The 14,838-nt window shown below is 35.8% G+C and overlaps 2 protein-coding genes across 10 annotated transcripts in view; one reads left to right on the top strand and one right to left on the bottom strand.

The window, feature by feature from the left end:
* The window catches only part of CAMKMT (calmodulin-lysine N-methyltransferase), a 431,738-nt gene that overhangs the window by 14,709 nt on the left and 402,191 nt on the right, over positions 1-14,838 (top strand). For all 9 annotated transcript variants that reach the window (XM_064572538.1, XM_064572539.1, XM_064572544.1 and 6 more), the window contains exon 3: positions 204-268. In XM_064572538.1, coding sequence (XP_064428608.1) covers positions 204-268 — 65 coding nt within the window. The remainder of the gene's footprint in view (positions 1-203; positions 269-14,838) is intronic.
* Positions 13,300-14,150, bottom strand: LOC135361774 (transcription factor BTF3-like). The gene has a single exon (XM_064572531.1). The coding sequence runs from the start codon at positions 14,034-14,036 to the stop codon at positions 13,548-13,550; it is 489 nt and encodes a 162-aa protein (XP_064428601.1). The 5' UTR covers positions 14,037-14,150; the 3' UTR covers positions 13,300-13,547.

Genomic DNA, 14,838 nt, shown 5'->3' with positions numbered 1-14,838 from the left:
ATTACATTAAATATTCTGAGAAATGTATTCTGTTATTTCTTTTCCTTCTCCCTCTAGTGGGCAGAAAATATTTTGAAAATGTAACAAGGAAGGGTTTATTTGTATTGGGTGGGTATATCACAATACACAGCCTCAGCTTTTAAAAAATTTAATAAATCGTAATATTTCAGAATCATTAAAGAAAATGCTTTCTTTCTTTCTAGGCGTAATAATGGATCTTTGAATGTTGAAGATGTTCTTACCAGCTTTGACAATACAGGCAATGTTTGTAAGTTATATGTTCCCTTTGTGGAACTATTTTTAGTGTTTTAAAAAGTGGATTTATAATTAGTGTTTTTCTCACTGATATTTATTATAATGATGTGTGTGCATAGGTGTGTGTGTGTGTAATATAAACTCTTACTGTTTTTAGCTGTGAGATAAGCTTCATATAAGATGGACCTACAAAGTGGGATAAGGCTATTTTTACACTTTGCAGTTATGTGTGTGAGTGTGTGTGTGTGTGACAGAATGTAGGTCAGAAGGAACACTGGACTCTCCAGTACTATCCCTTTTGTTTCTTGTTTCCATTTTGACCTTCTCAGTTAATCCAACAGATCGGCTGTCTCTTTTTTCTTTGCTGTGTTTTAGGTACTTTCTTTTCCACTTCCTGCTTCTTCTCTTTTTTCACTATGGAATAAAACCAGAACGTTTGTTTTCCTTGCTGTTAATACAATGCCGGAAGGTTTTTTGTTTTATGCAGCATTATACTATAGAACACATTGTCTTTTCATCTAAGCTTCTGATTGTCGTGATAGATTTCTCCATTGAGAGAATCATTTAAATAATTGTCATGCCATATGATGAAAGAAATCAGCCAAGAATATCTTTATATCACTGTGTTAAGCAATATACGATGATCAGAGCTGTGTATTTCTTCATGTGTGTTACTTAAGATATTTTTCTTAACATAGTGAATTATCAGTTTAATATGGCCTTTTTATTTTTATTTTATTTTTTAATATGACCTTTTTAAATGTAAAAATGGTACTCAATACTTTTTTTCCCAAAGGAAATTTCATAACTGTATTCTCTGAACTAAAATAACATACTTTGCTAACAGTACTACTTTATCAGATGCCCTCTAATTTTAGATCTGCATAGAATAATGTTCAGCGATACTTAGGCAATAATTTTGTTTTTATGTCCATATATGGCAAGCTTTTGATAATATATAAAAATAATTATAGATTTTGTCACTAAGGAATCTATAAGTATCCCCAAATTACCCAAAAATATTTAAATAATATGGGTTTCTTTTTCATAGATAGTGACAAGTGTACCTTTTAGTTTCTACGTGTTGGCACTTGCTGAATTCTTTCCCATTTAGGCATATCTCATTTTATTGGGGATTAGGGCTAGTGGTGGTTGAGGAGACATTCTCCTTTAGTTCTGGGGTAAGGTGAAATAACATTAAGTCAGGTTATGCATGTATAGTTTAGGAAGACGATCCTAGAATGTTAAATGTGGAATTTTTGATTCAGTGATGTAAAAATCAAGCATTGTTTCCAGTGGCTCAGTATGAAATAGGGCCACTAGCTGGCAGCATTATGTAAAACAAAAATACATTCCTAAAGGTCTATGCTATTATTTTATACATGAATAACTATCTTGTCCTTCTCTGACATTTTTCTCATCAACTTGTTCCACCGTACCTTCATCCACCCCCAGTTGTTGCATTGATAAATAGAGAAATTGCATGCAAAAGGTATTTTTTCACTGATGTATTGTTTGGTGGGAAGGTTTGAGTCTTTGGAATGAGGCTCATCTACATTTGAATCTTGGCTCTGAAATTCATCTGGAGCAATTTATATTATGTCAGTTTATATCAATTTATATTATTTCTTAGAACTGGATAGAATATATAGAAAGTGTATAACATTTACTACATTCCTTTTAGTTGACACTCAGTAAATGGAAGCTATTTATTAATTATTACTGGTGATGAGTGCCTCTAAAATGTCTTTCCATCTTTTTCTAATAACGAAGATAATATTATTAAGGTTGTTCTCATGTTTTAAAATAAGCTATTTTGATTGAACTAACAGAGCAGGAAAAAATACATAAGATTACCAAAATAGTAATTTATTAAAATGTCTTGTCACAAATGTTGCATTAAGAACCTGAACATATTGCCAAATGATAGAAGTAGTGACAAAAATAAGACTTATTAGGGCGCCTGGGTGGCTCAGTTGGTTAAGCGACTGACTTCGGCTCAGGTCATGATCCTGGAGTCTCGGGATCGAGTCCCGCATCGGGCTCCCTGCTCGGCAGGGAGTCTGCTTCTCCTTCTGACCCTCCTCCCTCTCATGCTCTCTGTCTCTCATTCTCTCTCTCTCTCAAATAAATAAATAAATAAATAAATCTTTAAAAAAAATAAGACTTATTAAAACATATTGTTTAGTGTAACTTTTATATTATCCTCTTATTTTAAAAGAAAAAATCTATACTGATATTTTACTTACTGATAAATTGGTAAAATCCTGTTACAGTAGCATAAATATTGATTATAACTTTTATATAATCTTTGCCAAGGCTTAAAGTGATCAGTGACAGAAAAAGTGATTTATTGCTTGACGCCTCAAATGTTTTATTTTACACTAATAGTGGTATTAGGTTGAGTTTGTGAGTAGAAACCCCAGCAGAGGGCGCTACAATCATAATTCTGTCTCACAGTCCGATATAATTGGAATAAATAACCTGAAAAATAACGGTAAAGCTTCATCATGTAAACATATGAAGATGTGTGCTTAAAAATTTCCATTTGATTTATTTCTCATATATTTATTTATTATTTTTTAAAGATTTTATTTATTTATTTATTTATTTGTTAGAGAGGGAGAGCGTGGGCGAGAGAGAGTGAGTGAGAGTACAAGCAGGGGGAGCTGCAGGCGGAGGGAGAAACAGGCTCCCTGCTGAGCAAGGAGCCCGATGCGGGACTCAATCCCAGGGCACTGGGATCATGACCTGAGCTGAAGGCAGCCGCCCAACCGACTGAGCCACCCAGGCGTCCCTATTTCTCATATATTTACTCTATTCAGCAATTCATCAATACAAAAAATAGATTCCTGAGTTATTTTTGAGTTAATTTTTTTTTGTCTTTTGTTTTAAATATAAGTTTAATTTTTATACTTCTGGCTTTAAATAAAGGAATACTTTTGGTCTTGTTAATCTTGATAGCAAGAGTTCTGTATAAGAATATCTATTCCAGGGGCGCTTGGGTGGCTCAGTCAGTTAAGCGTCTGCCCTTTGGCTCGGGTCATGATCTCAGGGTCCTGGGATAGAGCCCTGTGTTGGGCTCTTTGATCAGTGGGGAGTCTGCTTCTCCCTCTGCCCCTCCCCCTGCTTGTGCTCTCTCTCTATCAAATAGATAAATAAAATCTTTAAAAAAAAAAAAGAATATTCTAAATCACCACCGTGGTAGTACACTGATGGTACACTGAAAGATATTTAAATGAGGAAAAAGTTTCTAATACTGTGAGAGAACCAATAGATGGAATTATTCATTTGTTTCAAGAATAGTTTCCAGGTTAATAAAACTTCCTGATAGTAGAAAAAAAATAACGAAAATATTGTATAGTTATAAAAACCTGATATGTGTATATGTACAACATGTGTGTGTGTATATATATATACACAAAATATATTCATGGTTTAATAGAACCATTAATCTCAATTTTAAGTTAATTGTTAAAACCAAGTGATGATTTTATTCACTGTAAATTTTCAAAGATGAAAGGTTCAGTTTGACTTCCTGAATTTGTTTTCTAACCAGAAAGATATGAAAAAATCTTTAATTTTGGGTAATAAATGAAACTTCTAGATAGTTTCTTATTTCCTGATATATTAGAAAATATTTTTTATATTTACCTTTATTATTTAGAAGCATTTTGTGTTTTTAAATATATGATCTGCAAAGTGTTTTATATTTTTGAGCTATCCTTTCAGAGTTTGAATTCCTTCGAATGTTGTAAGAAGAAATTAAAAATGAATCTCATACAATCATTTTGGCATAATGATTCACTGCTCTATAGAATATATTTGCTATCGTGGGAAACACATTATTTTGAAAGCCAGGCTTCCTTCTTGCGTACCTCTATTTAGGAATAGGTATGCATTTCATTCTTTAGGTTCTACTACTTTAGAACCTGCTTCCTTTTCAAATATCAAAGCTGTTCTCTGGAGAGGTTATGTCTGCTATTGATTCATCATGCCTGGAAAGAGATGCCATCTTGCTACCTAGGGAGAAGTATAGGATGGCATCCTTCACCTCAAATGAAGTGCTGGCTGCTTCTGTGTTTCACATAACAGGTCACTCGAATACTCTGGGTAACAGGGGAGTACTCTGCAAGCACCAGAGTAGATCGCTTACTCCTGCTTTCCCTGTGAACACAGTCTCCTTTCCAGCAAGTCCCTAACCTCTAATCAAAGAAGCCCCACTATACTGTGTCTCTTCCAAACCCACTTTCTCTTTCTCCAAAGTCATCTCTTTCCTCTACTGAAATGAATTTTTTAAAAATGTGATTCTCGGGGCGCCTGGGTGGCTCAAGTCGTTAAGCGTCTGCCTTCGGCTCAGGTCATGATCCCAGGGTCCTGGAATCGAGCCCCAGATCGGGCTCCCTGCTCCGCAGGAACCCTGCTTCTCCCTCTCCCACTCCCCCTGCTTGTGTTCTCTCTCTCGCTGTGTCTCTCTCTGTCATATAAATAAATAAAATCTTAAAAAAAATAAAAATAAAGATGTGATTCTCTCCAAGGCGTAGTTGATTCAGATTTGGTTGTTATAGTATATAATGTAACTATTTGGTATTTGTAAAATCTCATTAGTGCTTGGGGTTATAATAGCTTCATTTGGACTTTTTCTTAGCATATCATCTTTCATTTGACAGCTTGAGCAGATGAGGTAATACTTCTTATACGATTTATTGTGTACAGTATATGCAATATAGTATGTATAAGCCTTTAAAGGATAGGAAGTCAATAATAATATATCACTGCAGTAACCTAGTGTGTGAATCAGGACTCCTGGTGAACACTGCAGCTTAAATTTGGGGAATGTATTGGTAAGACCCCTTCTGCCATTCTTTGAAAAACATTTTTTTCTCCTGGCTGGGCTACATTACATGGGGTTGGTATCTCAGTCTCCTGGAGAAATTTGTGGACCCTCTGCCTCATATACTCTCACATGTGACAATGGTAATTCTTCCCCCCCCACCCGCCCCCGTGAATCCCAGGGCTGACCTGGACTTTTAATGCACACAGGTACAGTCTCCTGCTTCTAGATCCTTCCTAGTGTCTGATAGCAGGACCTGTTTTGTGATGTATCCAAAACAGATCTCTTTCAGTTTAGTAATAACTAAGGATCTTATCCATTTTAGCTGCATTTGGGAAACCAAGAGAAGGTAACCATCTCTCAGGAAATATAGTACGAATTTTTAGGTTTTGTTTCATTATTATTGTGTTACATAGTTAGGCCTTTAATATTAGTGGAATATCAAAAGCTTCAGATATATCAGCTTAGATTTAAAAATTGTTTCCTCATTCAAATAAAAGTGTGTGTGTACATGCACGTGCATGTATGTGTATAGGTGTATGATACATATATGCATATCCATGTGTATGTAGATATAGATGTATGTATATAGAATATGTACTTGGTATAGTCAAAGTACCTCTTTGATTAAAAAATGAGAAATTTGGGCTTTTATAGATAATTGCTCTCTTTTTAACTTACTGGGTTCATGGAAGGATCATGGAATATGAAGTTCAGGTTTTAGTTCTGCCATTTACTAGCTGTCTAGGCGAGTCTTTGAACAAATCTAACTCCTTATTATGATTGAATAAAAAACAATAACTTATAGTGTGGTAAACATAATGTTAGGTAATGTGAGAGCTCTGTGTAAATTATGTGTGTATTAGTATTAATATCATCTGTCTCATTTGTTATTCTTGAACCTTTTCAATATATTTGATATTGGAAAATAGCACAAGGGGCGCCTGAGTGGCTCAGTCATTGAGCGTCTGCCTTCGGCTCAGGTCATGATCTCAGGGTCCTAGGATTGAGCCCGGTATGGGGCTCCCTGCTTGGCGGGAAGCCTGCTTCTCCCTTTCACACTCCCCCTCCTTGTGTTCCCTCTCTCACTGTGTCTCTCTCTGTCAAATAAATAAAATCTTAAAAAAAAAAAAATAGCACAAGATAGGAAATATTTTTAGTGTGTGCCGTCCTTAATATTTTTACATTATTTTGTTATGTGAAAACATGGTGCAAAGCTACATAATTAAAACAGTGAGTGTCAATGCAGAAATACATATACATATAAAGCAATGTTTTAGAATAGAGGGTTCGGAAAGACATAAATATACGTGATTTATCATATGAAGATGGAATTTCAGTAGGAGAGGAAAGGATGGATTCTTCAACAAATGGTGTCTGGAACCATTTATTAGAAATTTAGAAAAAATAACAAAGCTGAATCTCTCCTTTATGTTATGTAGCAATATAAATTTAAGTTGGATTAAATATTTAAGTAAAAATCCTCACTCCTAGATATTTCAGATAAATAATTTTATAATATTAAAATAAGGAAGACCCTTCTAAGTGTGGCCCAAACCCCATGAATTTAAAGGTGAATATATTGACTAAATAAAGATTTAAAAAGCATCAAAGAAGTTGAAAGACAAATGACAAACTGGTTATTATTTGAGACATATATGCAGAGAAAGATGTATTTTCTTTATTGAATAAAGAGCTCCCACAAAGCAATAGCAAAAACAGATTGCAAATCTATAAGAAGACAAAACTTAGCCAAAAATTAGGACAAGTTATTTCACAAAAGAAATACCAATGCTCTACAAACAACACATCAAATGATTATTTTACTAGGAATGAAGTAATGAAATGCAATTAAAACACTGAGATACCATTTTTGTTCATCAAAAAGGCAAAGATGAGAGAAGATAGGCAATAATCAGTGAATTATAGGGAAATGGGGCTTTTCAACTACTGTTGGTTGGAGGGTAAGTGATTCCACTTTTAGAGGTGATCTGGCAATATTTTTCATAATTATAAGTATCCATATCATTTTGATTAATAATTGCTTTTCTAGGGGCTCCTGGGTGGCTCAGTCAGTTAAGCGTCTGCCTTCAGCTCAGGTCACGATCCCAGGGTCCTGGGATCGAGCCCCACATCGGGCTCCCTGCTTGGCGGGAAGCCTGCTTCTCCCTCTCCCACTCCCCCTGCTTGTGTTCCCTCTTTCTCTGCGTCTTTGTCAAATAAATAAATAAAATCTTTAAAAAAAAATAATTGCTTTTCTAAAAGCTAATGAAACCATTATAGAAAGATGGAATATAAAAGAGTTCATTGTAGCACAAAGAACAACTGGAAAAAGCATCAATCTTTAATTTTAATTGACAGGTTGATTATGGATAATCCATGGAAATGGAGTATTATATAGCTGTACAAGATCTCTAAATCATATTAGGTTAAAAAATCACTTTGGGAATATGATCTTATTTCTGTAAAATACATAGATACCCATTAAGTATGTGTGTATGTAGGTACATGCATAGAACTATATCTTAATGTTCATCATGTTTTGTTGGGGTACTGGGGTTATGAATGATTATTACTTTCTCCTTTATACTTTCCAGTATCATTTGATTTTTTTATGGCACATGCTGGTTTTATAACTGGAATAAGCAATATTCTTTTCATTTCAAAATAAAAAGTAGGTACTCTTTAACTTCCAAATTGAGTATTAATTTTTTTGAGTGAAAGCTGTGATAAAATCTCAAATAGCTAAGGACAGCTCTGTGAAAAAAGGGAGCAATTCATTTTACCAGTGAAAAATATAAAATATTTTGTTTTAAAATAGCACGTTTCTCCAAGGAGCTCAGACCATGTTAGATGTCAATGTATTACTCTCCCAATACTCTTATGAGATAAGAAATCAGAGATCAAATCATTCTAGCCCCATATTACATTGGGGGGGAGTACAAAGAGGCTTAAAATGTCAGTTAGTGGCAGAATATTGGGCTTGGGCATAGATAATTTACAAGTTTTGTTAAAAAATAAATTTTAGGTTTCAGTGCATTATACAGTTTTTACATTGATGGTCAGTTTTACATTTTACATTGATGGTCAGTGGCCCTGAGACTGTCGTAGGCCCCAGTTTCAGTGGGGAGCTGGTGGTATGCATCACTGGCACTGGATTTGGCACTTTGCCCTTTTTTTTTTTTTTTAAGATTTTATTTATTTGAGAGAGAGCATGAGAGAAAGAGAGAGAATGAGAGCACAAGCAGGGGGAAGGGGGAGGAGGGGAAGAAGCAGACTCCCTGTTGAGCAGGGAGCCTGATGCGGGACTCGATCCCAGGACTCTGGGATCATGACCTGAGCCAAAGGCAGATGCTTAACTGACTGAGCCACCCAGGTGCCCGGCACTTTGCCCTTCTTGAGAATCACAATGTACATGTAGTTTGTAGTCTTTGTGAGAAAGAGTTTTGAAGGGTAAGTTAGAAAAAATTTCTAGAGGGTAGGCTAGGTTTCTACATGGTAGTTTTCCTAGCCATATATATCTCCAGCTATCTGACTACCTAGCTCCATAGTTGTCAGGGAGGTTTTTTCTTTTGACACAGTATTGGGTAAGCATGTTCCTAAGTCATAAACAGAGTCCTACTCATTTGTTATTAATATTTACCAGGGAGGGAACGTTTAGAAGACCTCTTGTTTTAGTTCACTTTTAAAATTTTTATTTGATTGAAAAATGGGCAGAGGACCTGAATAGACATTTTTCCAGAGAAGACATACAGATGGCCAAAGGCACATGAAAAGATGCTCAACATCACTCATCATCAGGGAAATGCAAATCAAAACCATGACAAGATAACACCTTAAGCCTGTCAAAATGGCTACAATCAAAAAGACAAGATAATAACAAGTGTTGATAAGAATGTGGAGATAAAGGAACCCTTGTGCATTTTTGGTGGGAACATAAACTGGTATAGCCACTGTGGAAAACAATATAGAGTTTCCTCAAAAAATTAAAAATAGAAATACCATATGATCCAATAATTCTACTACTCAGTATTTACCCAAAGAAAGTGAAAACACTGGGGTGCCTGGGTGGCTCAGTCATTAAGCGTCTGCCTTCGGCTCAGGTCATGATCCCAGGATCCTGGCATCAAGCCCCGCATCAGGCTCCCTGCTCTGCGGGGAGCCTGCTTCCCCCTCTCCCACTCCCCCTGCTTGTGTTCCCTCTCTCGCTGTGTCTCTCTCTGTCAAATAAATAAATAAAATCTTAAAAAAAAAAAAAGTGAAAACACTAATGTGAAAAGCTATATGCACCCCTTTGTTTATTGCAGCATTTTTTACAATAGCCAAGGTATGGAAGCAACCCAAGTGTCCACTGACAGATAAATAGATAAGGAAGATGTGATATATACACAATGGAATATTACACAGCCATAAGAAAGATGAGATCTTGCCATTTGTGACAGCATGGATGGACCTGGAGGGTATTATACTAAGTGAAATAAGTCAGACTGAGAAAGACAAAGAACATGATTTCACTCACATGAATCTAAAAAACAAAACAAGTGAATGAACAAACAAAAAGCAGAATTAGACCTATAAATACAGAGAACAAATTGGTGGTTGAAGAGGGAAGGGGGGGTGAGGAGGTGGGCAAATTGGATAAAGGGGTGTGGGAAATACAGGCTTCCAGTTATAGCATAGGGAATATAGTCAATGATACTGTCAAATTGTTGTATGGTGACAGATGGGAGCTACACATGTAGTTAGCATAGCATAACAGAGAAACACGTTGAATCACTGTTGTAATAGAACATTGTGTGTCGACTCTACTCAAAATTTTTCATTTGAAATAAAAAATTATAGAGTGGGAATGATTCTCTTTGATAATAGGAGGTGCTGCTATCATGAGAAAAGAGTGAAATAAACCCTATAATCCTTTGTAGATTCATCACATGTGTTATGCTTAATCACTGCAGTAACACTGGAGTGTAGTTCATATCTTTGCCATGAACCTGCTAGTTTTTCCCTCTTTTAAGTAGTTGAAGGAATGTTCCTAATTTAGGTGCCTCCAAGTTTTAGCAGAAGAGATACATGCCAAACAAATCTTTTTTCCTTTCCCCTCTGAGCAAATACTGAGTAGTACTTCTTTTTCCATCTTCTTTTAAAGAGCTGCCATTTTTTTTGCACCCCCCATAGGATTTATCAGGAACTTTGTGAATATTATTCCCATTTAGTCTTCTTAACTTTGCAAGGGATGAGGAAACTGATACTCAGATAACTTGCTTAAAAATTAATATTTAGTAGGTTTTTACACAGGAATTTATAACTATTCTATAGTTCTTGAAGGTAGCATTTCCCCAAAGTGGCGAGAAATGAATTTTAAAAGTTCACTGTGGGAATTGGAACTAAAAGTGGTAACTTGGAGTGCTAGAAAATAACTTTGGCAAATGGAAAAGAATTCTGTCCAGTGGATTGTATCTCAGAGGAGACTGATTAAAGGTCACTGGAAATGGGCTCTGTAGAGTTCCTGAGAGGTAGTTGACAATCTAATGGAGTGGGGATTTGGGGAGTGAGAATCGGGCAAAAGAATGCATTTTCTCTTAATAGTCTGAAACCTAATGTGGCTTTTGTTTTATATCGGGTTTTTTTTTTTTTTTCCTCTTTGGGAAGTGCTGCTTTTTTGCACAATAATACAGTAGTACCAGTGATTTATGTTTTTACATAGCCCTTTCTCTGAGGTACTCAATGCGTTTCTCAAGCTTATGGCTATAGTGATATTTAAGAATTGCTTAACATAAATATATGTCACACAAAAAGCTTGGCAGAAAGGATATTCTTGTCTTTAGCAAAGTTGTTTGGTTTGTGGCCAGCCTTTCCACAGGGGAATTATGGATATTTGGACACTTGTATGGCCTATGTGTGTTATGCTACCCTCTGAATGCTTGATGTGAACAAACTATTTGATGATTGAATGAATTTAGTGTTTATGCATATGTATCTCATCTTTCTCATGTTTTTCCTTCTCACCCTTCACCTTCTACTCCTATCCCTGAATCTATTTGTGCTTTATCCTGGGGAGGTGGGGATAGTTCATGGAAGGAATAAGGAAAAGTTTCAGATCATTCTGGGTATATGAGCTGGAACAAGTGGATGCATCCTGTGTGTTGTAGATGCTCCACATGCTCATGATCTGCTTGTCCTAGTATGCTGGATCAGGTAGAGTCTTTGCTCCTAGTGGTAAATTCATGGTGTGTTTGAAGCTTTTGCCCATTCATGTTTTTGGAGGCCAGACTTCTGTGTCATTGCCATTTACCAGGGGTCCCTTAGTTTCAGACTGTAAGATGTGGTGGAATCCAGAATTACAACTTAAATAAAGTATCATTTTTTGATTATATGATAGTCAAAGAAAGAAAAATAGTATTTTGATTAATCCTGGACTTTGGTTTTATTTTAATATTTTATTTTAATATTTTAATTATTTTAATATTTGACAACCCAATCAGAATTTAATGGGAATTGGTTGGACTGTCATTATGTACAATTGAGAAGTAGCATATATTCATGTAAAACACAACTCCTCTGCTTGTGCTTGTCCCCTGGATCCTTTCAAGGAGAAATGAGAACAATAAGAAGGGAGAGATCAATTCATATTGCTCTGTTTGATCTCTCTCTCTCTCTCAAGTCCTACAGGTTTGTAGTGCATATGTTATTCTTTAGCACTCAATTTTGTATTATATTGTATTCTTTGTTAATCTTTTTCTCCCAAAATTGAATTTACCCCCCTCCCCCCCAGATTGCAGGGATGGTGTCTTATACTTCTGTAATATTCATAAAACCATATCCTCTCTGGTTCAGTCTTAGAGGATGTTAGTCTTAAGTCCATCAACAAAAGGATTTTCAAATCACTTGAATGTTTTACCTCTTGATTAAATGACATGAAAGCAAGGTGCATTCTTTAGCAATTTTTCTTTTCTTTTTTCCCCTCACCCATCCGCTGCCATCCCATGTTGCTGCTGGTTCTGCACCTCTTAAATACAAAACAAAAAAATCTTAGAAAACAATTCTCATGCTTTCTATCAAAAGACAACTCTCATCTTCCTTTTTACCCCATTTCCTTCTAATTATTTGTCACAGTACTGAAGAGTTAGCCTGACAAGACAGGATCCTGCTTGGACAGTGTGAGCCTGGGGTAGGCAGAGAGGAGGAAAGTGAAGCAGACCAGTTTCTCTTAGGTTGGGTGACTGTACAGCCTGGTTTGTCTGGCATGGTCCCAGTTTACACCTGTTATTCTTAGCCTAATTATTAACACAGCTCTTTTCACTCCCAGAAAAGTCCTCGTTTGGATGATAAATTATTTATGCCCATTTTTAGAAGACAAAGAGAGAAAGATTGGAAACTTACATTAATTACTTGTATCCAGTTGTACTTCTTTATTCCACCATAGTGACTTGTACAAGGTCTGGCTCAAGTGGTATTCAACAAGTATGCATTGAATCATTTGAATCCTTAGTCATATCCACACGAATCCATCCGTTCTATACAAGTGTATTTGTATTTGATACACTATTCTGCCTAACAGAGAGGTAAATCTGGGTCTCAGTGTTAGAGGATGTATACTACAAGCTCCACAGCTATAGAAGTCGAATTCAGAACACATAAATATTTTGATTAGCAAATGAGAAAAAATGAATTACTGCCAAGATTTGAAAATAGGAAAATTCACATAGAATTTTCTCTTAAAGAAACATAATGATCTAGCAGTCTGAGTCTCAGCTCACATGGTTATTATTATCTGGGTCTGAGCACATTCTCTATTTTGCCCTCTTACCACTCCACCCATGGACATGTGAATTTGCAACCTCTGTTATGTATTATACATTTGGACAACTTTAAGGCATCTTTGTATATTTTTCAGATTGTCTAGTTATCTACTTAAGAAGAGTCAATTCTGATTAGTCATTTTGTTTATCAAAGCTTATTAAATACTTGTAATTTCTTTTCCAAAAGGCCTTTTTAAAAAATTAATTATTTTGAGTGTAGTTGACATACAATGTTACATTAGTTTCAGGTGTACAAAATAATGATCCTACAAGTTTATACATTATGCCGTACTCACCATAAGTATAGCTACCATCTGTCACCATGCAACACTATTACAATAACATTGACTATATTACACTGTGCCTTTTATTCCTGTGATGGAGATAAGTCTTTTTTTTTTTTTTTCCCTAGGCAAAGAACTTTATTAACCTTGTTTCAAACTTTATTCCCAGGCTTCTTCAGCTTAACTAGCTGCAAAGAATGAATTGTGTATAAGCAAAAACTGAAAAGAGCTGCAGTGTCCAAGGGGCTTGGGCTTAAAAATATTAGAGATCTAGATTTTATCAGATCCATGAACAAAATTTTAAAAAGCAGTCATATAAAATAGCAGCTCCCAGTAACTTCTTCAAGTCTTATGTTCTTCAGAAGTTGACTCAATTCAGTTTGCTTCATTCTTGGAAGCTTCATCAAAATTCTCCACAAGATCTGGAACTTCATCATCATCATCCTCTCCGGTAGCAAGTGGTGCTTTTCCATCCACAGATTGTTTGGGCAGAGCTTCAGCCAGTCTTCTTAAACTAGTCAGACTGTCTGCACCAAGTTGGTTTAAGATACTGGGTAGCATTTCTGTCAGCTGCTTTGTCTCAGCATGGCCTGTAATGGTGAAAGTGTTCGCTGCCAGTGATGCCTGAACTTTGGGGTTGTTAAAGTGGATCACTGTTCCTTGGTTTGTGAACATATTCACTTCTTCAATACCAGAGATATTGTTTACCCCTAACTTCTTTAAGGAGAACTGAAGTTTTTTATCATCTGCTGTAGCCGTTCTATGAACCACCTTCTTCTTTCGGCGAGCAGTTCCTTTCCCACCAAAGCGCACTTGTGCTTGCAGTTTGGTGAGTTTCTCCTGGTTCATGATAGTTTCTTTCATCTTGTTGGAGCGGAAATGGGACCGCGCGAGGGGAATAGGGTTGGCGCTCAGGGAGTCTTGGGCGGACCAGCTGAGATTAGGAGCACACACGCGGGGACGCAAGATGGCAGCTAGAGGGAGATAAGCTTTTTTTAATTCAACAGGTTAATCATTCATTTTGGGGAAATATTTTTTACCCATACTTTCTAAGAATGGCAACAACTATTATAAAATATTTCTGTTCTATTTAATAAAAAATAAGCTGATACTATTTACAGTATTTGTCCGCAGCCAGTACCTTTAAGAAAACGTATTTTTGAAACTTAACCATTTGAATTAAAATTGTGAAATATGGTAAAAAATGAAATTGAAAATTAATGTAGAGCCATAGGAGAAATTTTAAATATTTGTGAATGTATGTTGTGTGTGTGTACAGGTGTGTGTATATGTAAAATATATAGTTAACTTTATCTTCACTTGCCTCTTCTTGTTTATAGATTGGAAAAGAAAAAGCAATCTCAACAAGTGTTTTTATTAAGTGCCTATTATGTGCTGTCCTGCATTTTCAATTCACAAATGATTTCTCAACTTTAAACTACCACAAAGGAATAAAACATTCTTAAAACATGTTGAAGAAACTACTGTGTGTTAAAATATGGATACACATCTCAGTGTCTGATGCATCCAGGTACTTGGATGATCTGTGAATTATGTCTTAAATCTCACCAGCAAACATCTTTTTAAAATAACTTAAAAGAACTACATTGCTTCATCAATGAAGAATTGAGCCTGATAACAATTTTTAGAATATTGGCAAGAATAT

This window comes from Mirounga angustirostris, unplaced genomic scaffold (genome assembly GCF_029215605.1).
Source record: "Mirounga angustirostris isolate CCGP_5_RB_7025 unplaced genomic scaffold, mMirAng1.0.hap1 SCAF_10, whole genome shotgun sequence".
Taxonomy (NCBI): domain Eukaryota; kingdom Metazoa; phylum Chordata; class Mammalia; order Carnivora; family Phocidae; genus Mirounga; species Mirounga angustirostris.
The sequence above is the reverse complement of the archived record's forward strand: the minus strand, read 5'-3'. Positions and strand labels throughout refer to the sequence as shown.

Excerpts from the sequence above, each read along its gene's own strand:
- LOC135361774 (XM_064572531.1), bottom strand. The coding sequence starts at position 14,036 with ATGAAAGAAACTATCATGAACCAGGAGAAACTCACCAAACTGCAAGCA.